Source organism: Podarcis filfolensis (assembly GCF_964270895.1).
Source record: "Podarcis filfolensis genome assembly, chromosome: 3".
Classification (NCBI taxonomy): domain Eukaryota; kingdom Metazoa; phylum Chordata; class Lepidosauria; order Squamata; family Lacertidae; genus Podarcis; species Podarcis filfolensis.
Window position 1 is genome coordinate 106,890,118 of NC_139606.1, and position 24,744 is coordinate 106,914,861.

General features: G+C 44.2%; 2 protein-coding genes across 8 annotated transcripts in view; one reads left to right on the plus strand and one right to left on the minus strand.

The window, feature by feature from the left end:
* Positions 1–816: 816 nt before the first annotated feature.
* Positions 817–23,379, plus strand: MSH6 (mutS homolog 6; the record flags this gene model as incomplete). Of its 3 annotated transcripts, XR_014545800.1 has the most annotated exons (11): positions 897–1,178; positions 9,543–9,742; positions 10,480–10,655; positions 12,595–15,136; positions 15,454–15,527; positions 16,792–17,063; positions 18,530–18,647; positions 20,519–20,608; positions 22,395–22,549; positions 22,794–22,993; positions 23,218–23,379. XR_014545800.1 is itself a non-coding variant. In XM_083604882.1 (10 exons), exons 1-10 carry the CDS (start codon positions 1,012–1,014, stop codon positions 23,291–23,293), a joined length of 3,996 nt encoding a protein of 1,331 aa, XP_083461008.1. In that variant the 5' UTR covers positions 817–1,011. The 3 variants fall into 3 exon arrangements, 2 of the variants coding, with proteins under 2 accessions (XP_083461008.1, XP_083461009.1); XM_083604882.1 differs by lacking the exon at positions 15,454–15,527 and having other exon boundaries at positions 817–1,178; XM_083604883.1 differs by lacking the exons at positions 15,454–15,527; positions 23,218–23,379 and having other exon boundaries at positions 909–1,178; positions 22,794–22,997.
* The window catches only part of FBXO11 (F-box protein 11), a 70,470-nt gene continuing 69,073 nt past the window's right edge, over positions 23,348–24,744 (minus strand). For all 5 annotated transcript variants that reach the window (XM_083605050.1, XM_083605051.1, XM_083605054.1 and 2 more), the window contains exon 23: positions 23,348–24,672. In XM_083605050.1, the coding sequence (XP_083461176.1) occupies positions 24,543–24,672 (130 nt within the window). In that variant the 3' untranslated portion in view covers positions 23,348–24,542. The remainder of the gene's footprint in view (positions 24,673–24,744) is intronic.

Sequence of the window (24,744 nt, forward strand, 5' to 3'; positions counted from 1 at the left end):
CAACCTGAAGCGGCTGAAACCCGAGGTATGACTGTACTATTATTATTTTTCACTGGCGTGTGACACAGAATCCAGATGAACACCATTTTCATTCATTTTGCCTTTTGAGATGTTCTGGTTTGAGCACATGATACAAAATCCAGAGCTGTAGCTACGGGGGGGGGGGGGGGGCTAGCTGGTTTGTGGGTTTTTTGCACCATTGAAGCTCACAGCCTGTGTGTGTTTTAAGTGCCAAACTGGGTCTTTGACTCGGGTGAAATAAAGCCTAATTTCACCCCTGCAAAATAAAGAGGACATAATAAATTGTACGCCCATCCCACCCTCCCAAAAACCCATGAACGGAGATCTGGAAATTGAAATTTTCTCTTAGGTCACAAAGGAATGTTGTTGTTGTTGTTTTTTAAAAAAATACCTTTCCTCCCAATGCAGACATCTTTGTTAAGGTTGACAAAACCCCAACAATTAAAGGCCCGAGTTTAATCAGGCCGTAAATCGCTTCCGAGTTGAAACAAATAACAACATGTGTGAACTAAGCATATCATGAGGATCGATTTTCAGTGTTTTAGGCGCCAGACAAAAAACGTTCCTCTTCAACCTGGCTTTGGGCTGATTTAACATCCTTTAAAACGTGTTAGTGGGAGGAGGTGGGGGGGCATTGCTTTGTTACTGTTGGGGTTTCGTGTTTTTATCTTGTATTTTTATGTATATTTTATATATATTATACCCTGGTCCCAGAAAAAGACATAGCAACCAGGCGCCACCACGGGGCGAGCGTTCCAACGGCCTGGTCCCAGAGGCCATTTTATTCACCGCCTTCCCCACCTCAGGCAGCAGGAGGCGGGCGGGCTCGGCGCTCATAGGCCGCAGGACCCTCGCTGGGCGGGGACGGGCGTTTGGCGCGCTGCTTCGCCGGCCGGAGGGACGAGCGAGCGGGAGCCGAGAGAAAAGGGGCGTCCCTTTCGCGTCGCCGCGCTCCTCTCTTGCTCCTCCTCCTCCGGCGCCGCCGCCGCCATGTCCCGCCAAAGCTCCCTCCTCAGCTTCTTCCCCATGTCGGAGGCCAAGCGCGACGGCGACGGCGGCTGCAGCCCCCACAGCGATGCCGAGCCCGAGGGCGGGCGCATGCTGTCGCCCAGAGGGTCGGGCATCCGAGGGAGGACCAGGGCGCCCCCCACGGACTGGTAAGCCCCCGCGCTGAGGAAACGAAAAGGCGGCGGTTGGCGGGCCAAGAGCGTGGAGCGCGCAGGCGCCGCTTCCATGAGGCGGAGGCGGCGCGCCTCTCTCTCTCTCTCGCATACTAGGCCCGAAAGCGGCTTCTTCTCAGGCCGGGTAGACCCTGAGGGAGAGAGAGAGGGGGGGGGGGAAGGATGGCGCGCGCGATAGCGGAGGGTGGGTTGGCGAGGCGCGCAGGTGAGGTGGAGGGACGGGCTTCAGGTGAGGCGGGGAGAGGCAGCGCGGGAAAGGGCAGGTTTGAGGGGAGGCCCCGCTTCGGGAGGCCGCGCAAGCTCGTGGGGTATCTCCGCGTGGCGGGAGGCGCCCATCTCTTCCGAGCAGAAGCGGCAGGCTGCGCCGCGATGCTGGAAGGGTAGCTGGTGGCATCTGGCATCTTCCTCCTCCTCCTCCGCGAATTTGCCTCTCAGATCTTTCCGAATCCGTGTCCCTCCAGATGGAGGAGAAATCTCCCCTTCGCTCCCCGAAACTGCTTAAAGTTCCCCGATTTGCAGCTTGGCATAAGTGGGTTGGTGGCCTTTTGTGTTCTCCCCTCCCCCCGATATTGTGTTTCCTTCCCCTTTTCATATGGCAGCACACGGTATAGCCCAGTGCTTTGGCACACTTCAAGGAATGCAAGGTTGGGAATCAGCCATGTGCAACGGTTTCACGGTGATGGGATCAATCAATTTCCTTTATTCGACCGATAGTCAGAAATAAAACATTACACAATAATTATAAACTATAACATCATAGGGGTACATAAATAAGGTAGGGTTAGGGTACTAGACCTCTCACAGATAACCCACATCAAAGCATTCAGTTATACGTTTCCGACACTTGAGTGCCAGGAAAAGGAATTTAGCCACTGACAAAGTTATTTTCCCTGAAGACTTATTTAGCAGATATGCTGTCTGCTTTCCTCTTTGTCGGGAACTGAGCTGGGGTAAGTATGGAGTTATAAGGTACTGTCTTAAATCGTTGTAGAAGGGACAGCTCAGTAAGATGTGCTCTGTGGATTCTACCTCACCCAATGCACAGTGGCATAATCTCTGGTCATATGGGACTCCTCCATATCTTCCCTTCAGAACCGCCACGGTGATCGGAAGTTTTGCTTCTGCACATGACTCTGGCAAACCGCTCTAAGCTGAAGCATTCCTTCCTCACCCACCCTAGAATGTTTAGTTCACATTGAGTTCATGAAACATCGTACCCTGACCTGTTCTTAATGCATGGTTGACCACATCTATGGATGAATGCTATATCAATCACTAGTAATAGTTTAATAAGGAGGTTTTCATACCTGTCCAATTCTGTGTTCCCTTTCCCAACCTTTAATCTATTGATGATTAATGCCTATATGCAACCTTTGCATTGTATTTGTGTTAACCAATCAGCAACAAGCACATATGTGGCAATGCTGTAATATTCAATAAAAGGGACTCCCCGAGACATGCTCGAGAGATGCCTCCCATATGACACTTGTCATTCGTCTGTCGTTTATTTCAACCCAACACACGGAATCGTAAATCACTGAATCAGAACGCAAGGAACCGTGGAGGGCAGCTGTTAAGTAAGATTTGGCAGGGACCCCTGAGGATTATCTAGTCCAGGCACCTTCAGCCCTCCAGATGTTTTGGACTACAATTCCCATCATCCTTGACCACTGGTCCTGTTAGCTGGGGATCATGGGAGTTGTAGGCCAAAGCATCTGGAGGGGGCTGCAGGTTGAGGACGCCTGATCTAGTCCAACCCCCTGCAATGAAGGAACCTCAACATGTGACACTGGATCCTGCTTCGCTTTGCAAATGGACTAGGGAGTTTTGTTGCTGCACCATTCCCAAATTAATGTGAAGGAGTGCTGAAAAATATCTATACTTAAGCATACATTAAGTTTGGGCTATACAAGAGGAGTTAAAAGATTCCTGGTTGGCTAGATTTACCACTTGCTGCAGCGGGTTGTAATTGTGATAGAATGTACAAGAAAGCTGTCCACTTATACCAAATTGCAGTCTTTCACTGATTTTTCATGAAGATAGTCTTTGCATATGCTTTTTAACAGTAAAGCCCATATCCATTTGGCCTTCTTTTGGTGACCACACACCCCTTTTAAAAATTCTCTATCGCTAGTGAGTGTTAAAATATGAAAAAGTAGCTGGTTGTGTCTCAGGAAAAGGCCTCACTTGCAGACATGACTTTCTGCTTTCCACGTAACGTGGAGACATCACTTAAATTGCTTAGTGGCGGTAGGGTGTGTGTGTTTTGTGGCATTAGTGTTTTGAATATGCAAGGATGCATATCTTACCAAGTAAAATGGAGTGAATGTGCATAGGATCTAGGTGCAGGATCATTGTTTGAATGGATGGATGAATGAATGAATGCATGCTTGCTTGAGGGCAAGTGCCCTTGAATTCAGTGCAATTTGTTTTTTCAGGCCCAGCTGCATAGATAAGCATGCAGAACTGCAATGTATGTATGTTTTGTTGTTGTTTAGTGTCCGACTTTGTGACCCCATTGGACCAGAGCACGCCAGGCACTCCTGTCTTCCACTGCCACCTGCAGTTTGGTCAAACTCATGTTGGTAGCTTCAAGAACACTGTCCAACCATCTCATTCTCTGTCGTCCCCTTCTCCTTGTGCCCTCCATCTTTCCCAACATCGGGGTCTTTTCCAGGGAGTCTTCTCTCCTCATGAGGTGGCCAAAGTACTGGAGCCTCAGCTTCAGGATCTGTCCTTCCAGTGAGCACTCAGGGCTGATTTCATTCAGAATGCATAGGTTTGATCTTCTTGCAGTCCATGGCACTCTCAAGAGTCTACTCCAGAACCATAATTCAAAAGCATCAATTCTTCGGCGCTCAGCCTTCTTTATGGTCCAGCTCTCACTTCCATACATCACTACTGGGAAAACCATACCTTTAAGTATACGGACCATTGTTGGCAAGGTGATGTCCCTGCTTTTTAAGATGCTGCCTAGGTTTGTCATTGCTTTTCTCTCAAGAAGCAGGCGTCTTTTAATTTTTGACTGCTGTATGTTTGCTCAAATGTAAATTCTGTTTAAGAACATAAGAGAAACCTACTGAGTCAGGGCAATGGGCAATCTAATCCAGCATCCTGTTCTTACAGTGCCTGATCAGATGCCTGTGGGAAGCCTACAAGATAGGCATGGGGGTGGGACTATGAGCCCTTGGTCCAGGTGATGGCATACCCTGCAACATTTCTCCAGTGAAAATAGGGATGTCCTATTTAATAACAGTAACAATAATACCATTATTTATACCCTGCTCATCTAACTGGGTTGCCCCAGCCACTCTGGGCAGCTTCCAACATATATTAAAAACATATTAAAATATTAAACATTAAAAAACTTCCCTATACAGGGCTGCCTTCAGATGTCTTCTAAAGGTTGGCTTAGCTCTGGGGTCACATAACTCCATACCCTCCAACATTTCTCTGATGAAAATAGGGCCATCCTAAGGAAAAGCAGGACATTCTGGGATCAAATCAGAAACCGGGATGACTTCTGTAAATCCAGGACTGTCACTGGAAAATAGGGACGCTTGGAGGGTCTTTGATGGGGGTAAGCTGACTTTAAAGGAAATGAAACTAAAAGTTCCCCAAACCCTTCTCTCAGCCCTGCATAATGGGTACCTGAGCAAAGGGTCATGACTGCTGCTTGTCATCTTGGCGGCATGATTTTCACATTGCAATTTGGTGTAATGTGTAAACTGTTTCCAAAAAGTTAGAAATACGAAAGGGAAGGTGCTTCAATCTCCTAGTGACACTGATAATCAAAACTAGCACTATGCTATGAAAATCACAGGCCTATAGTAAACTGCACCAGCAATGTATTATGAAAACCATAGGCCCTAGGGCAGGACTTAGTCTATTTCAGGCACATCCAACTCCCAAGACACTGCGATCTATTCCCAGTATAAAAAAACTGACGGTGATCTACCCAGAGTTGTTGAGCTTTCCTGAGGGCAGAACAGACCCTGCCTGACATTTTTCCCGTTAACCTGTGACAAAGACTACCTTTTATGTGGTTAAAGGCGCTTTAAATTCCTATGGAATCAGTTGCCACATGCAGGCATGAGGGTCTATACTCCCCCTCTGTATTAGCCGACAGAATATTTATTGATGATTTTTAACATCAAGGAGAGTGAGGTATTTGCTCAGTGTAAGATACTAGCGGTGAAGCTGCAGGTTCAGGATAGCATGGTGAGGTGCTAGTGGATCTTTCTGTATACTTGTATTTTTACAAGGTTTACTTCTAAGGCCAGAAAAAAACCGTATTAACAGTAGATTAGTTCATGATGTAGCAGCATCTATTAAGGGCTAAAATAGCTAATGTGTTAATGCTTGTCTTGTGCTATGAGACATTCAACTTTCTATTCTAAACGGAACTGAGCGGGCAAGGAGTTTTCTTAATGGGAACTCTGGAAAAGGCTCACTACTGCAAAGCAGGAAAACTGAATGTTCTGCTGGAAGATTACTGGAGCTGTGCATACTCTGCTGACCACAATGGCCGAAATGGGTCATATCAACAGATAGTGAGCCCAAATCTTAACAGGTTATGGGCCAACTGACTTCTACAAGTCTCACATCAGCAACTTTTTCTTTTTTCTCACTCAGCAAGTACTATTTATTATTTTTTTAAAAATTGATTTTATTGATACATCAGAACAACAACAAAACAAAAAACAATATACAGCAATAAAAAGAAATTAAAAATTAGGTAACGGCAATAAAAGTTGCAACCAATGGAACTTAAACATTTACACCACATAAATATAAATAACATAAAGTTTTGACTTCAAGTTGAACCTGTTTTTAATGCATCCAAGTACACGTAGTCTCAACTATTCTGGAGACCGCGTAAAGGCTGTGGCCAGATTGGGATTTAGGTTTGGGGCTGCCTGGCGGTCAAAAGGCAACATCACAAGTTTGCAAAAAATAAAATAATTGAAACAGGAAGCTGCTACCCTCTGAGCTCTTCCCTGCTCTTCTTTCAGTTTTTTACTTTGCCTTGCAGAAAGCAATCGTTTCTTCCTGAGACTCTTGGTGTTCTCCTTTCAGATTGGTTATTTCTTTGTCTCTTCTACCTCTAGTTGAATTTCTCTCTGTGTTTAGCCTCATCATTAGTTCTCCTCCATCCCGGCTCTGGTGTTTTTCCACTCATTTTTCAAAGTCTCTTCAGTTGTTGGCTGCCTTCCTTATCTACAGCCTCTTTAGAGACTGCATTGTCCTTGACTTTGCTGATTTCAGCCATAGTAGCCTCCAGATTTCCCCTCCCCCTCCGACTTCTTCCTCAGTGCAGCTAAAGCCTTTCAAAACCAGTCTGTGGGGTGGGTGGGTGTTAGAGAGTTGCCCTGCATTTTTTGTTAGTGATTAACGATCTGCTATAATTCAGAGAGCTGCATTGTCTACACTTAAGTAGAAAGGCACAGAAGAAATCTACACCCGCCTGCAGCTAGTTGCAGCAGCAAAACCACAGCCTGTAAAGACAATAGAAAATTTTACAGCGAACTCTGCTTTTATTCAAGATTTAGTTCCAGTCCTCTCAGGGGCAGCACTTGTCACTTTCAACTGATATGTTAGATCTTCCCAGCTTTCCAGACTCTCTTGCCCGGTTGCTATTCAGAACATCTCAGAGCCAGATTTGGGGGGTGGGGGGTGGACTGCCCTTCTTTTGGCATTCTTCTAACCATGGAGGATGGTTCAATGGAAGGTCAGCAGGGGGCTCTGTTTTGGCTAAGTAAGGAGGCGCAGAGAGGAGGACAATGGAATCTCTCACCAGGGAGAGATTCCATTGTCCTTCTCTCTGCGCCTCCTTACTTAGCCAAAACAGAGCCCCCTGCTGACCTTCCATTGGTGAAGCGGACGGCAAGATCTTCCTCAGCTGAGCTCAAGAGGAATTTCCGCATCCCTTTGAAACCTCTCAGAGCCAAGATATTCATGCAGCTCACCCTAGCATGAATGAAATGTTAGACCTCATTACTCAACAGCAGAAGCAGTCTCTGCTTCAGAATACAGCATTAATCCTGAATTTCATCCATATACTGCACCTCCTAAAGGAAGCTCTACTAGTAGGTCTGGCTGAGGAAGTAATTTGGCCCTCAACTACCTCTCAGTCTCCAAATGTTCTTCATCAACAGTATCTGCTTCCCCTGCTTCTCCCTCCATCTCCAGGAGGTAGTCTAGAGCACAACCTTCATGCAGGGGTTCTCAGTCCTTACCCAGGCACTTGTTTCCCCTGAAGACCTTGACGCAGCCTTAAGTGCTAGCGATCAGAGCCTCTGCCACAGCCCAGTCATTTGCAAAAGTGGCCATTGCATGGGCAATCCTCCTCAAGACCTGAACGGGCCTCACATGTCCTTGTCAAAGATTTCCAGCGCACCGGGAGGCTTGCAACAACTTGGCCTCTGAACCTTTTGTAGGGGGTAAGCTCTTTGGCGAAGAGGCAATAAAGGACATCCTGGTTGAGTATTGACAAGAAAAAAGAGATGACAAATCTTTCGCCACACTTATCGAGGCTCAGGGTCCTTCAGAGGCAGGGATTTTCGGTCCTCCCAGCCTCCTGGAACAGGCAGTACGGAGGGTTGAAAGAAAATCAACAGTCCTATTCCTGCAACACTCAACAGAACAAACCCCATCTCTCTCGGCGTTGTTGCTGTTCCAGTGGGAGGAAAGGTGCCGCGATACACCCATAGTTGGCAGCAGACCGCATCCGACAGATGGGTGCTGGACACTATCCACAAATACTTACAGCCGTCAGTCTCATCAGACCCCTCCAAGAAAAAAGTCTGTTATACTTACATTTTTCCAATAGTTACTCCATCATATTTTTTCTACCAGAGGGTCTCCATGAATTTTTAACGGCAACCTTTCCCATTGAAAGTCATCTCCCATGCGATACTTGTACTGAATCTTGCTTTTTGGCTTGATATTTAAAAACTGAAGAAGGAGCGGGGAGGAGCTAAGATGGCAGCTTCTTGTTTCAATTCTTTATTTTTATATTTCAAACTTGCAATGTTGCTTATTAACCACCAGGTGGCACCAAACCTAAATCCCAATCTGGCAGCAGCTTTTACGGGATCTAGAAATACCTTCCATAGTAGGTATGACAGGCTTTTCTCTTACATTTCCTTAGACCACCTGAATGGAACCTGTAGCTCACAGATAGCCTGGATGTTCTCAATCATATAAAGAGCTCTTTACAACTGAATTATTTCGTCTTTTCAGATAACGTCCCTGTAGAAAACCACATACATGTATTAGTTTTAGTACTAGCATTATTTATTAAATTTGTATACCACCTTTCATCCGAAGATCTCAGGGTGGTTCATAACTGAAAATATAAAATGAGAATACAAAATACATACAAAACCCCCCCAATAATCCCCTCCCCCAACCACATATAAAAAGCTGAAGAATGTTAAGTCAGCCTGGTTGAAGAGACGTTTTTGTCCCCACCCAGTCATGTAGAGGGAGTCCACCTTCTTTAGACCAGTTTGGGAGACAGCTTGCCGCCACAGTGTTGACAGAAATGGGAGAGGCAGGAAGGAGAACAGGAGGAGGAAAATGTGGCAGCAGCTGGAGTGTTCCTGCTGCCGCCTTGTGGGGCGAGATGGTTGTGGAGTTGTGCTAACACTGGGGTGCAGAACCCGCAGGAGCTGTTTAAGAAACAGAACGAGTAGCTCTGCATTTGCAGTACAGTGGAACCTCCGTTTTTGAACATAATCCATTTCGGAAGACAGTTCGCCTTCCGACACTGATTTAGGTTCAAGACTCTGTTTATTAAGGCAAAGCTATTGTGTTGGGGGAAACGCCCTCATCCTCTTCCTCCCAATCAGTAGGGCTTCTGCTTACATCCAGAGCCAACAAGCTTTACAGGGGGGAAAACACGGGCAAAACTTCAGACGTACAGTATCATACATCATTCTTTTACCATCCATTCCATCTTCATATCTTTTAAGATCATACCAGCTGTGCTGCGAACTGGATCTTGTAATACCTACCCTAACAGTGTTAGGATTCGTAGTCTTATTATTCTTTACCCTCTTTTATAATTCCAAGCTATGTTTCTTAATTGTCCCAGGTTTGGGGAACAGGCCTTGACAGTCAGCGAAAAACATAATGCTTTATATTTGGAGGTGGCCATTCTACTTTTAAAAATTAAATAAAAACTTGAGTATCCTTGGGTAAAGTATGAGCTAAATTCTAAGAGAATTGTGTCTGTAACCAATGTAGATAGTCTTTTGACTTCATAGATTGTCAGTAAAAGATCTGTTATAAAGGCTTTCTTTTTTTTCTCTCTTCTTTTTTTTTGTCTTGCAGTGACTGTGAATTTTCACCCGGTGATCTGGTTTGGGCCAAACTCGAAGGCTACCCTTGGTGGCCATGCCTTGTGTACAAGCATCCAACAGAAGGATCACTTTTCAGAGGCAGAGGAAGATCCTCTCGCATCCATGTACAGTTTTTTGACGACGACCCATCAAGGGGTTGGGTTAGCATTAGATATATACGACCATATACAGGTAAGAGTTGATAACTGAATGTAATAGGTGATAACAGAATATACTATATATAAATAAATGAGGGGGGGGTGAAATTAAATGCATGTCACATAGATATTACAAGCAATGCTGCATCACTCTGTAAATTGACCACATACTGAGAGGCTTGGAAGCACTGTTTGGCTATGATGCCCTTTCACCTTCATTTGAGTAGGATGCAGCTCTTCAATTTGACTTGACTTGGCAGTACAAGGGATTAAGGCTGTACTATTTCACCTAACATGCACCTGTCCTGTTATTGTAGGCAACTTGCAGCCCTAAGCCACTCTTGGCAAAAGCCCCACCCATATTGAGTGAGCAGCATTCGTTGCAGAGGGAACTATAGAGTGCCAAAGATGGTTCTGTATTCAGCCCCAACTTTTGATATGCTATTTTGCATCAAAATAATCATGGTGGGATTCTGACTGTGCGAGTTAAACCAAATTTTTCCCTTCCCGCTGCCCCCTGTATTCTAACAGCAGATAAGTAGTAGTTTATGTGGAATGATTTAAAAAGTCATGCAATTTAATATACATAGTAATTGGAGTAGTGGCAGTTCTAAATAATAGTTCTGAAGAGATATGGGAATAAATGCAGAATCTTTAATTTGGGATTGTTACTGTAAGGTTTTTGAATGTTAGATAATCAAAAACTAGGAGAGACCATGAGCGTGTTTTTGCCAAAATCTACTCTCTGACTGATTCCTTTTTATATTACAGGTTCTTCTGGTAGAGATACCAGTAGGGGAGGCATGTTCTACAGTTCAAGACCTGAAATTAGAAGAGCAATGGAATTGGCAGATGCTGCTTTGCAAAAAGAGAAGAGTGAGCGACTTGAGCTGGCAGTGTGTGACAAACCTTCAGAAAGCGAGGAAGAAGACGATGAGGAGATGGAGGTCACTCTTTATAATTCTTGTTTCCAGAAGCAATTAGAAAAACGGGAAAAGAGGATGCTCATGATTTGTAGGACAGTTCTGTATATGTAGATAACTGCCTTTCTCTTTATTGTTTTGGAACTGTAACAAGTATGCATGTCCACACTCACATGTACACACACTAACTAGAGGTTTGGGATCTTTTGGTAGAATTATAACATGTCCATTTTTGAATATGTGTTTGCCTCTGTTCCTGCCTAAATAAAACTCCTGACACCCAATACTTTTTGTTCTGGGCTGGCGATCATTACTACTACTACTACTACTACTACTACTACTACTACTACTGTTAGTAGTAGTAGCAGTAATATGGCCTATACTCATAGATTTCAGGGTGGTTCACAGCATAACAATCTCTTAATTGCCAGATGAGCGGCCCAGTAATTTTCAGAGGCAAATAGCTTTACATTCAGATTCTTGAGGAACACATTAAAAAAACAAAGCTTGGTTTATCATATGAAATGAAAATGACAGAATGCGTAAATGCTGTTTCAGACAGTAAATTACAATTCAGGCAGGTAGCAAATCCTACCATACACACACACCTTGATCTAAAGAGTGTAAGAATCCCTGCCTATTCTCAAAAGCCTGCAGAGGTGAGCCTGACCATTATGCTAGCAAGACTCACACTAATAGTAAGTTATGAAATGGAGGAGGTGGGGAGAATACCTGTCCTTAGGCATGTGTGTGTTCATTCCGTGTGAGTGCAGAATGAAGATCCTTGGAGCTAGGAGAGCCGCTACCTACAGATTTTGGGGTTCCTTTATACCGTTTTCTTTGTGGAGAAAGGAGGGGACTTTTCAGGTGGACAATTCCTATTGTTTCAGTTGCCTTTCCTCGAGAGTTCCTACCCATTTCTCACTTTCCCCATGTTGCAGATTAAGAGTTTGAAAGACTCATCCTAGTGGGCTGTGACTGAACTGGTTATCTTGGTGTGTTCTCTGTCTTTAAGTTATAATAACATTATAGTGATTGTCTCCATCCAGGTGTCAGTGTGCTTGGGAAATTTGCATGTGCTAACCTTTATGCAAAGTGTGAGGAGTTCAGGATGTTGTCTGAATGCCTTTCAGGGCATTATTTTGATAAGGCTGGTTAAGCAAGGCTCAATGTGGGGATTCTCGTGTTATATTTTAAGTTATGTCACTCTTCTTACTAATGCTATGATCTACAGTAATAAACCACAGAATAAGTTCAGACTGACGCACTGCTATTCACAGCAGCACTTTCTTCTGTGGTTATGAGCCAACTTTCCCGGGGTAGAGCATGGTACTCTGTAAGGAAAGCTTGAAAGAGAACACACCCCATCCTTTATGCTTGTCACTTAATTCAAGGCTATGTAAGTGCAAGTTTAATTTGCTGAAATGGATGACTTTCAGGTCGCCTCAGAGCAGAACATAAATTGGGAGTTGCCTATAGGGGCTTTCCTTCACAATTGAAAAAGAAACCTCTTGGTTGTCCTCCTCTTTCAGGATCTTTAGAACTGATACCTGACTGCTGAAGAACTGTGTGTAGGCTTGAACAAAACGGAAGTATTGGAGACAACTCATTCCAGCATTTGATGCAATTGAGCCTAGCTACTGCTCTGCCATAGAACTCCTAATTGCATACCCATTGTTGCGCTAGTCCAAGTGGAGAGGTTGAAACCTCTCACTCACCTATCACAAATCCGATGAGCAGAGGGAGATCACATCCCCATTGTTCACTGTTCATGATGGAGAAGTTGAAATCTCATATCTGCCCAACAGCCTCACCTGCTGCTTAATTTAAAACAACAACGAGAAGAAGACAGCAGCCAAATTGTTGGGTCCCCCATCAGAAAGCTTGCCTTGTCAAAGTTGTAGCATTAGCCTGTCTTTAAAGCATCCGATTTTTTATACTACTTCTTTTTTGTCTTTGGCAGGTGAGCGATGAGGGTGATGATTTTGGCACATCTGAGGAAGTGAAACGTAGAAAAAGGCAAATTGCAAGAAAGCAACATGCTGAGAAATCCAAAAAGAGAAAGATCATGGATTCCGACAGTGAACGCGAGTATTCAGACATGGAGTTTAAACCTGATGAAGCTAGCAGTGATGAAAATAGCGTTGGAGTTGGTGACAGTGATGCTTCTGAATCGGAGGCTGACCCAGGAAAGAAAGTAAAGCGTCCCATTAAAGTCTCCCCTAAACCAGTGCTGGAAAAGGCATCTAAACCTCCCCAGAATAATGTGTCTGTAACGCCTAGCAGAGAAACAAATCTTTCTGCTGAGATAAAGTATAAGTTATCATCTTTTGCAGCTCCTGAATGCTTTGATTTTCAGCCAAGCATTAACGGAGGAGGAACAGGAGCAGGAGCAGGAGCAGGAGCAGATGGCAGTCCAACTTCATGGGAACATGATAAAATTGACTGGCTCCAGGATGGTAAAAGGAAAGATGCTCGTAGGAGACGGCAAAATGATCCAGATTATGATCCAAATACTCTGTTTGTGCCAGAGGACTACCTTAGAAACTGCACTCCGTTAATGCGGAAGTGGTGGGAGATGAAGAGCCAGAATTTTGAGAGCGTGCTTTTCTATAAAGTTGGGAAGTTCTATGAGCTGTTCCACATGGATGCTGTTATTGGTGTTAACAAGATGGGCCTGTCGTTTATGAAAGGCACTTTTGCTCACTCTGGTTTCCCAGAAATAGCATTTGACAGATACTGCACTATATTAGTCCAGAAAGGTTACAAAGTGGTTCGTGTTGAGCAGATTGAGACTCCTGAGATGATGGAAGCACGCTGTAGAGCCTTGGCCCACCCAACAAAATACGACAGAGTTGTGCGCCGAGAAATATGCAGGGTTATTTCCAAGGGGACACAGACCTATGGTATTCTAGATAGTGACGATTTGGACAACTACAACAAATACCTCCTCTGTGTGAAAGAAAAAGTTGACAATTCTGCTGGCCTTCAGCGTACCTATGGAGTATGCTTTGTTGACACGACAGTGGGGAAGTTCTACCTGGGTCAGTTCTCGGATGACCGCCATTGCTCAAGGTTTAGAACTCTCTTGGCTCATCATATTCCTGTGCAGATACTTTTTGAGCGAGGGAACCCCTCTGCAGAAACACAGAAGATATTCAAAGGCTTACTTCCCTCTACTGTGCAAGAAGGTTTGATTGCTGGCTCTCAGTTCTGGGATGCATCCAAAACACTAGAAACATTGATGGAAAAAGGCTACTTCCAGGACAAAGAAAATCCAAGCAGTGAGCCCATCGTGCCGCCAGTAATCAAATCTATGACTGCGGAAACTGACTTACTGGGACTTACCCCTGGGGAAAATGCTGAGCTTGCGCTCTCTGCTCTTGGCTGCTGTGTCTTCTACCTTAAAAAATGCATTATTGACGAGGAACTCTTATCAATGGGGAAATTTGAAGAATACATTCCTGTGGATGTTGATATTGCAAAAGAACAAAACTTAAGCAGCCTGTTTGCTAAAACAAGCCAGAGGATGGTGTTGGATGGGGTCACCCTGGCAAACCTAGAAATTCTGCAGAATGCAACCACTGGGTCAGAAGAAGGCACATTGCTGGAAAATATTGACACTTGTTGTACGCCCTTTGGAAGGAGACTCCTGAAACAGTGGCTCTGTGCACCGTTGTGTAATCCTTCCACCATCAATAACCGCTTGGATGCAGTTGAAGACCTCCTAGCTGAAGCTGCCAAAATGTCAGAAATCCGTGACCTTTTAAGGAAACTCCCAGACCTTGAAAGGCTTTTAAGCAAAATTCACAGTATTGGGTCATCCCTTAAGAACCAGGACCACCCTGGCAACAGGGCTATTTTATATGAGGAGGCCAGATACAGCAAGAAAAAAATTGTAGACTTTTTGTCCGCACTGGAAGGTTTTAAAATAATTATGGAGATTATCTCAATTTTGGAAGATATTGCTGATGGTTTTACATCCAAAACACTAAGGCAGATAGCAATGGTCAAATCTAAGAATCCAGAAGGCCGCTTTCCAGACATTAAAGCAGAACTTGAAAGGTGGGATGCAGCTTTCGATCATAACGTTGCACGAAAGACTGGTGTGGTTAACCCAAAAACTGGGTTTGACACTCAATATGATAAAGCGCTAGAGGATATAAGCAGCATTGAGGAAGGCCTTCGTCAGTATTTGGAAAAGCAGCGCAAACGGCTTGGCATTAAAGCTGTGATGTATTGGGGAGCAGGCAAAAACCGCTACCAGATGGAGATTGCGGAGGGTTCGGTGCCTGCGAGCCTGCCTGACGATTATGTGTTGAAATCTACCAGAAAGGGCTTTAAGCGCTACTGGACTAAAGACCTGGAGAAAATGCTGAACGAGATCATCAACGCTGAAGAACGGAGGGATACGGCACAGAAAGACTGTATGAAGAGGTTATTTTACAACTTTGATAAAAGCAGCGAAGACTGGCACACGGCAGTGGAATGCATTGCGGTTCTAGGTACAAAGACTTCTACCATAGTATATTCAAGTTGAAAATGTACTATTAATTCGTTAGCGTGTGGGCAGCTTGAGAGAGCTGGGGTTCCGTAGTACGGAATATTGCCATCTAATCCCTTGCAAAGAAACCAGTGTGGAGTGCCACTGTGTATATTAGGAATATTAGCAGGGGGTGGGGGCTAAATGTTAGTATACAGAAAAGGATTGTTTTCCTGCTTCTTGCGCAAGGAGTGACTCTTAGCAAAGGCAGTTGATAGCTCCGTGCAGTGATGAGCATAACGATGCATAATCTTGTAACCTGTGTGATTATTATTACAGTTGCAACAGCCGTCGCTGCACTTGCTCGGGGAGAAACTCTATGCACCTCATATCTCTTCAGACTGTTGAGAAGGGTGTGTGTCCTGTCCTGGCATCCAATGAAATGTGTGCATGTCTAAGGAGGCATTTTCAATAAAGGAGAGACTGAGCCAGGGCAGACAGGAACTGAGCAGGAAAAGCAAACAGCCTCTTGTGCATTTGGGGGGGAATATATACTGAGAGCTTCAGTGAGTGCCATAGGAGGAGGTGCTAGTTGGGTACGCTGGTACCTGTGGGTGCCACACTGGCATCCTCTATCGTATCTTATGAGGTGGGCTGTGTCCCACAAAAGATGATGTGGTATAGTTTTTCAGAGCAAGCCTACTTTAAGCAAGAGTACTCGCAATCTAAATCTGTAGGTAAGGAGTCAGCCTGAGTTCTAGAGAAGCTGAGAGCTCAGCAAAGAGATATCTTCAAAACTGTGAAAGTACCATATTTTTCCTTGTACAAGATGACCCCTATTTTTTTTGAACCCAATATTAAGAAAACAAAACCCTAAAATAGATGGGTGGTGGTAGAAGCCAAGCCAAGAACGGCTGGGGTTTGAGGAGGAGGGGGCGGAGAAAGGAAAGGGTGCTCTCCAGTGGTCGTGCTGGTGGGGGCTTCAGGACGCAAGCCAGTCACCAGCGTGCAGCCTGCAGGGGGAGGAAAGGGACAACAGCAGGAGGGACTGCCAAAATCCTGGGGAAAAACCTTGTCTTAAACATGGAAAAATAGGGTATTCCCAGGCTTTCTGTTTAAGATTGCCATCACCTTCTGTTCTTTTTTGTATAGTTTCAGTCTAATCTAATTAATGGAAACTCTATCCCTCAATTATTTTAAAATTTAACAAATTTCAGACTTCCATATTATTTATACTTTCCTAATAATTGTGCGTTAATTGAAATTTCTGTGTTGGATGTTAGCAGTACGTAGTGCAGTAAAAGCTTCTTGTTTGGTGGCGAAGATGGTGAAAGCTTTGTGACTGAAGTACTTGGAAGTAACTGATACAGTGGTACCTCGGGTTACATACGCTTCGGGTTACAGACTCGGCTAACCCAGAAATAGTACCTCGGGTCAAGAACTTTGCTTCAGGATGAGAACAGAAATTGCGCAGCGGCAGCAGCGGGAGGCTCCATTAGCTAAAGTGGTGCTTCAGGTTAACAGTTTCAGGTTAAGAACAGACCTCTGGAACAAATTAAGTACGTAACCAGAGGTACCACTGTATTTTAGGCACCTGTGATATAGCCCAGTGCTCTGAAGACGGAATACAGGAAACGGGAAAACTGACTGGGATTTTCTCTCCCCCCCCCCCCATAGATGTCCTAATGTGCTTTGCACACTATAGCCAGGGATGTGATGGACCGTTGTGCCGACCTGTAATTGTGCTTCCGGATAGCAACACGCTGCCCTTTTTGGAGCTGAAGCATTCCCGCCACCCCTGCATTACAAAAACCTCATTGGACGATGACTTCATCCCTAACGATATCCTCATAGGTGTACAGGATGAAAAGGCAAATCCGGAGAGCAGGACTTGCTGTGTTCTAGTGACTGGTCCAAACATGGGAGGAAAGTCCACACTCCTGAGACAGGTGATCATAGAACAAGACACTTGGAAGCATGGTTTATCTGTGTAATTCCCCTCTTTTTTCTTATTTTTACAGGCTAACTACCCCATTGGGATTGGTTAAGGGGTTTCTTCCCCCAATCGGGGTGCATGTTCTATTCTTTCATTTGCAACATGCAGGCTAGGTATAGGGCGGTACACACACATATATATATATATATATATATATATATATATATATATATATATATATAGAATAGAGTTCCCATTGCAATCTGGATTATGTGAGAAGACTGGAGAGGGGCTGAAAGTTGGGTCAGGTAGGAAGTTGGGCTAGCAGGACTTTGGGACTCAGACATGTACTGTATAAATACATTGACGTGTACTGTATAAATACATATGAATTCCTGTAGGAAAATAACATGCGCAGGACAAATCGTCCAAATGCTTTTAGCAAAGTAGCATTCATTTAAAATGAGGCTAAACCCAATGTTAGTAACATTCCTGCTTACCTAGATCCTACTATTGAAATAATTAGGCAATTGTACTTGGTTCAGTTTTCTTTCATCACCTGTTTGATGTGGAAATGGATAGTATGTAGAACAGCAGGATTCTGTTGTGGAGGGGGAAAAGATGTGCACTTTCCATACATTCAGTGTTTTTAATACCCTAGATTGCCCAATCACAAGAGCTGTTGGCTGGAAGGCTACTCCTTGCCTAAATGTTTGCTCTTACAGAATGAGGATTGGATCATAACGGAGCATTGTGAGAGCACAAGTAGGAAGCGTTTGTAACCAAGATGGCAAAACAGCACAATTGCTTCCTGTCTTTCCACTCTAAATCCAGGGGAACCAGTTTTACATACCTTGGAAGTCGAACGGGTGGTACCTTGGAAGTCGAACGGAATCCTTTCCGGGAGTCGGTTCGACTTCCAAATCGTTCGGAAACCAAAGCTTGGCTTCCGACTGGAGGCTGCAGAAGCTCCGTCAAACGTTTGGGTTCCAAAGAACGTTTGCAAACCGGAACACTCACTTCCGGGATTGCGGTGTTTGGGAGCCAAAACGTCTGAGTACCAAGGCGCTTGGGATCCAAGGTACAGTTGTATTTCCAAAATTTAGTTTTTCCAGAATTCCATTATCTGTTCAACTGATTTCCATTTCCACAGCAGCAATTGGGGTGCTTAAGTATGTTTAAATCCTTGCTGACTGATATCCATTAGGGCTCTGTCAAGCAGTATAGAAACTCTAAAATAAGATGGAATAATTCAGTATTAAACATCGGGTTGGTGTGGCATGCTCTACTGCCAACTCTTATTTGTGGGAATAGATGGGGGTTTGAAGGTGTCAATTTGTACTGGGCAGTCCAAATGCAGACAACTTCATTTTGTTGGAAATAGCATTGGAGGAGGTAATGAACTGAAGCATATCTTCCTTAGCAGGACAAGCAGGTGAAGCGAGTTCTCTAATGCCTATTGGTTTTATTGCTTTGCAGACTGGCCTCGTGGTGATCATGGCCCAGTTGGGATGCTTTGTACCTGCCGAGTCTTGCAGGCTTACTCCTGTCGACAGAATATTCACCAGACTAGGGGCTTCAGATAGAATTATGTCAGGTGAGTTCTGTCCGTTTTGGGGTTTCCGAAAAAAAATTGCTAAAGCAAAACAGGCGACACGGAACTTTTTGTAAAGTGAAGGAGAAGGGTGTGCCCACCTCAAAATACGTGTACAGTGGTACCTCGGGTTACAGACGCTTCAGGTTACAGACTCCACTAACCCAGAAATAGTACCTCGGGTTAAGAACTTTGCTTCAGGATGAGAACAGAAATTGCGTGGCGGCGGCAGCGGGAGGCCCATTAGCTAAAGTGGTACCTCAGGTTAAGAACAGTTTCAGGTTAAGAACGGACCTCCAGAATGAATTAAGTTCTTAACCTGAGGTACCACTGTATATGAAAATGTTTATACGGTGACAAGCACTAGAAATATTTATGGGAAGGGTGGGAATGGTCTGGCCTCTAGACTCTCCTCTCTCCTGACTATCCATACTTACTTAAGACAGATTTATCCTGAGGGAAGGAAGAAGTGAGGAAGCCCAGACCAAGGAGCCCATGACCACCAGTTCTTGAAGGGACCATCAGTAGCCTAAGAGACCTGGCAGCTCTGACCCCTCCCTCCCCTGTAGCCCCTTAAGACCCATGTGCCCTGAGGGAAGGCAGCAGAGAAGAAGCCATAGGTTTGTGCCAGCAGGTCCTGAAGCTGGCCTGAGAAAGAACCGCTTGGTTCCTAGCCAAAACGCTAGTTCTGGGTTACGGCAGTAAGGGCATCAGTGAAGGACATGCCAAAGGTTCCTTAACTAGGGTGGAAAAGGAACTGCTCCTTACAGATGAAGGAACATTTGAAGGGCTCAACTACCAAAAGCGGCTTCCACTGAGGCAAAAGCATCGTTTTCATATTGCTGAGTGAATGAACTGGGCAGAGCTCAAGTGGGCCACTTCACAGACTTCCTCTCGGAGTTAAAGTTAGGTTTTTTAAGCTGCAATCCTACGCAGTTACCGTATTTTTCGCCCCATAGGCCGCACCTAGTTTTTTTTTTGGGGGGGGGGGAATAAAGAAAGAAAAATATATTTCCCCCCCCCCCCAGGCCTGAGCTTCCCCAGCCCCCAGAACAAGCTGCTATCCGCAAGCCTAGGGAGCCCGCCGGGAAGTCGCGCCGGTCTCCCCAGGCTTGCGGATATCTGCCCGAAGCCTGGGGCGCGCCGAGAAGATAGGATACAGGCATCTCTCCACAAGCCTTGGGAGACCGGCGTGACTTCCCGCCGGTCTCCCACGGCTTGCGGATAGCTTCCTAAAGCCTGGAGAGCGAGAGGGGTCGGTGCGCACCGACCCCTCTCGCTCTCCAGGCTTCAGCGAAAGCCTGCATTCGCCCCATAGGACGCACACACATTTCCCCTTCATTTTTGGAGGGGGAAAAGTGCGTCCTATAGGGCGAAAAATACGGTATTTAGAAGTAAACCCAGATTAAATTCAGCGGGGCTTGTGCCTGAGCAGACATTGCACAAGATGGTCTCCAAGGATGACAGCCATAATATTGATCCGTGGTGCAATGGCTTGAAAGCTTAGTTTAGATATGGGAAGCCCAGGTTCAAGTCTCCACCCTGTTGAAAGTTCCCCGAGTCATCTTGGGCCTGGTCTGAAGGCATGAGTCCACCACCTCACTGGAAGTTAAGCAGACCTGGTCAGTATCTGAAACGGATCCTTCCTGGGAATCACACGCATAGCACCTTGGTTTCATGACGAAAGTGGGGTATAAATGCAAGAATATACAAATTGACAGACTGTGATGCCACACGTTCAGCTGCTGCCAAAATGCATGCAGTTTTTCCTGCCTCTGCTCTCATCATCATCACTCATGCTCCACACTTCCGTGGAGGCTCCTTGCGTGATTTAGAAACCTGCAGTGACCAGGATGTTTTTTTTCCTCCACCAGGGGAAAGTACATTCTTTGTTGAGCTGAGTGAGACTTCCAGCATACTACGACATGCAACAGAGCACTCTCTCGTTCTTATGGATGAACTAGGTATGTAATAACTTTTGCAATATCTGTCTCTTTTTTAAAAGACTTGTTTTGTGCCCACTTACAGGTATGTCAAGTTAACAGCCCGATTGGCAGGCTACAGCTGCCTGTACTCAGCCTGTGGCACTGCACAAATTCCCGACTTAAACACTGTGTTGCAGAGCAAGAGCTTGGTTGCGTGACCTTGTATGTACCAGTGCCATTTAAAGCAAGCTCTCAGCAACTATGCCTGCAGCTATCGTGCCAGCACAGCCCTCCTGGGCTATAGATGCTAGGTGTGCTAACAGAGCAAATGAAACAGCCGAGAGCCCAATTTAAACAAGGCACTGGATGCTGGCAACACCATATGGGAAGTTCTTGCCCACACAAATCTTGTTTTTAATTGGACCCAAGATTCTTCTCGTTCTGGTTTCCAAGACGGCTGAATGTGCCTGGGTCGGTCACAGTGACTTTGCTTAAGCAAGCTAAAGTGCACAAATACAGACATCCCGCTTCCACCCCAGCATCTTGACAATCCCATTTAGCATCATACGAGAGAGAGCGGTCAACTATTACTCAAACCAGTCTGCCCAATAGTCTCATTTGATGTGTGGATAGCTGGAAACAGTGTGTGTTGTGCCACTCTTCGTTTGGAATCAAAAGGATCGTTTTCAGTAGCAGGCAAAGACCATTTTATTCAAGGCCATCTAGTTTGCTTGAGATTCTCTGGCTGTCATCGTGTTTTTATTGTTTTTGAAGAAACTTGCCTAGTTGTTTTTTTACCCATACCACTCGTGCACTAGAAAGGGTATTACTGGGGGAAATTAGGTATGTGCGAGACCAAAAGTTCATCGAAGACTGGGGAAGTTTGTAGAATATCTGAAGTGTATGTGATGTGCAAACAACGCTAGTGGGATTTCAAGAAGCACTGTAAAAGTTGAGATGTATTGTTAAAAAGAAATAGAAGGGGAAGGGAAGACAAATGGCAATACAAATGAAGGGAATGTGTACTGAAGAGATAAATATGGATGATTGCCAGAGAAGCTGAAGGAAGTCCAAAAAGAGATAATTTGTTAAAATTTGGATAAAATTGTATAATTGTGTTGGAAAATTAATAAAAAAATTATTTAAAAAAAGAAGAAGAAAGGGTATTACTGGTATTTGAATGTTGCCACTTCCTCCCATACACCATCTTAAGCCATCTGTGACTGCAGCTGGTGAGAGTCTTAACAGACTTTTACAAATTTTCCTGGCCCTTGCATTTTTTTTAACCTGATCAAAAGTTTTGGAGAACTCAAAAGCTTGCTTTTGTAACAATCTGGCTTGCCTAAGGATACCGTCCCAATACAGATTTTGGAATAAATATTTTTATTAGACTAAGTCATTGCTTGCTAAACAAAGTATCTCACAGCAAGTTCGTTTGAAATTCCCAAATAACTTCACCCAATTCTAGTTCTGAATGTTGAGCCAAGGCTGCAGTATATATACATATAATAGAATGATCACAGGAAACCTCCCATTATGGCAGAGGTCATGATTATTCAAGTTTTGGAAGTTCTGTTCTTTTTATAAAAGGGGTCTTGTTTAGGGTCTCACCTGCATGTGATGGTGAAGCCAGGATGGCTGAGCTACTTAGTCATCCTGCTTTAAAAGTGGTTCAAATTCTCAGTATGCTGTTGGTTGTTTCATAATTGTTTGGAGTTTTTTGGAAAAGAAGGGGAAAGATCCAGCCTAGTGCAAGGTTCAGAATGTATTTCAGCCGCTCTGGCAATGCCTTGGAGTTTTAAACTCAGCTTTCTTTACTTTCCAGGTCGAGGTACAGCTACTTTTGATGGAACTGCTATTGCTAGTGCAGTTGTCAAAGAACTTTCAGAGAACATCAAATGCCGCACCATGTTTTCAACACATTACCATTCTTTAGTAGAGGATTATTCTCACACCCCTTCTGTGCGGTTGGGACACATGGTATGTAACACTTCCTTTCCCTTCAAAAGTGGTCTCGCCTGCAGAGGGCTTACGGGCTGGGACTCCCTTTCTTCAACACAGCCATTCTGCTAATGAAATGAACCCCGCTGTTCCATTACTTTGAAGAGTGGTCAGTGGAAACTTGCTGGTAAACAAAGTAGACCATTAAAGGCCTAGATGAGCTGGTAGGATTTGAACCAAGGGCCATTGATCCACTTTCCTTTGTGCTGTTTTTTCTTTTCAGGCATGTATGGTGGAAAATGAAACTGACGATCCTAGCCAAGAAACAATTACATTTCTCTACAAATTCATCAAAGGTGCTTGCCCTAAAAGCTATGGCTTTAATGCAGCAAGGCTTGCTAACATTCCTGAAGAAGTTATTCAGAAAGCTCAAGAAAAGGCAAAAGAGTTTGAGGCAACTACCCTCTCACTACGATTGTTCAGGTAAGATTTTTCACCATGTGCTTTCCTTGCAGGGCGGGGTGATGTTAGTGTCCTTAAACCAGTGGCTTGCTGCGGAGCTGATGTGATTACACATTACTGTTATATACTGTATTGAGCCTAGCTGGAAGAGCCAGCAGTGTCTGAATATATTAAGCTTGGTATTATTTCCTTCTATTCTTTCCCCTAGTTTTAAACATGCATATGTTGATTGTGTGTTTTCCCAGGAAACAGTGCCAGATAGCTGAAGGAGCTCCACTAGCCAGAGATGAGCTTGACAAGCTAGCCGAGCTTCCTGTGTGAGACAACCTGTAATAAGTTTCTACAGCAGTTTTTGAAGGCATTATGCAAACAACAGTGATCTAATAAACTTTATTTTTTAAAAATGACCATTTTCCATTGTATTTCCTAGGAAATTAAACCCTTTTAATTCTTAGCTACCCCTCTACATAATGGTTATTGAATACTCCACAATATATTAAGTCTAGATGTTATGGTACATGCATACACTTTCAGGCTGTTGATTACCCACTGTCACCAATACACATAAATGGAAAAAAAGCTATGAAACTGTATAGGGCTGTCTATATACTTTTGTCTCATCTTCATTAGAGGAGGAAATTGCAATTTTCAGCAGTTCATAAGAGTTAATGTCCAAGACTGTTCAATAAAACTGTGAACAGAGTAAATACAGGATTGTTTTGAGGAGATGTTCTTACAACAGTGTACTTTAAAACATAGTAAAACCTCTTAACTGCAAACTGTTGCCTGCATACTTTGTTTTAATAGTGCATTATCTCCCAGGAAGCCTCATTAAAACATTGTTTCTCAAAGTGATGTGAAGACCATGGGGGGGCGGGGAAGGGGAAAAGGAGGGATATTCTAACTGCAAAGGATACCAGAAAAATTGCTGGATATAATTTAAGATTAGTGTTCTCTTTCATAGAAAGAACGTACATACTGGGACATGAGTACAGTTACAGCAAGTCTAGATGTGCTAACAAAACAGGACACATTCAAGTACAATAAGATTTGCTTGAAATTAAAAACTACATGAGATTAAAGCATTAAAATCATCTCAATCTGAATAAATGTTTTTTAAAAAAATCAAAATAAATGCAGAAGTGCTAGCTCACATTTTTTACCATATTACAAAAAGCAATTGGTACCCATGTCCGTAAAGGCAGCAACAAAGACTGCTGCTAGTCTACAGAATAGTACTACTGCAAATGGGACTGTGTTTCAATGCTACTTGTAGAAACACCAGCCTTTTGGAAGTTGGTATCTGTACAAAGATGCAGCTTATTTTCTTCACATCTGTCCCTTAGTCTTTGTTTACACAGTAATGCTGAAACGCCCAGTTCTGTTATCCTGAGTCAACATATTGCCACTTTCTTTTTGGTAGGTTGAGCTCCATAGTGTCACCACTTTTACACATCCTTTTTTAAGTCTCCCTCTGCAGAAATGGGCAAGTATAACTTCCTCAAAAACAAAATTAACAGTTACGATAGAATGGCAGGACTTTTTTCTTCCTTTCTTTCTCAAAAGTAATTCAGTTGTGCTGCAGCGTATTAGATTCTATAGGAGGAGCAGAGTCATATAGTGTATCTGTATCATGGGTCGGTTCTCCGGCTAATGTACATGGATTGGAGAGTGTTCCAGCACCACAGTCGCAGAAAAACCTGGAAGAGAGAAGTCTTTGAAATACCGGCAGGGGAAAAAGTGGCACTACGTTTTCAGTCAAGGGTTAGTCA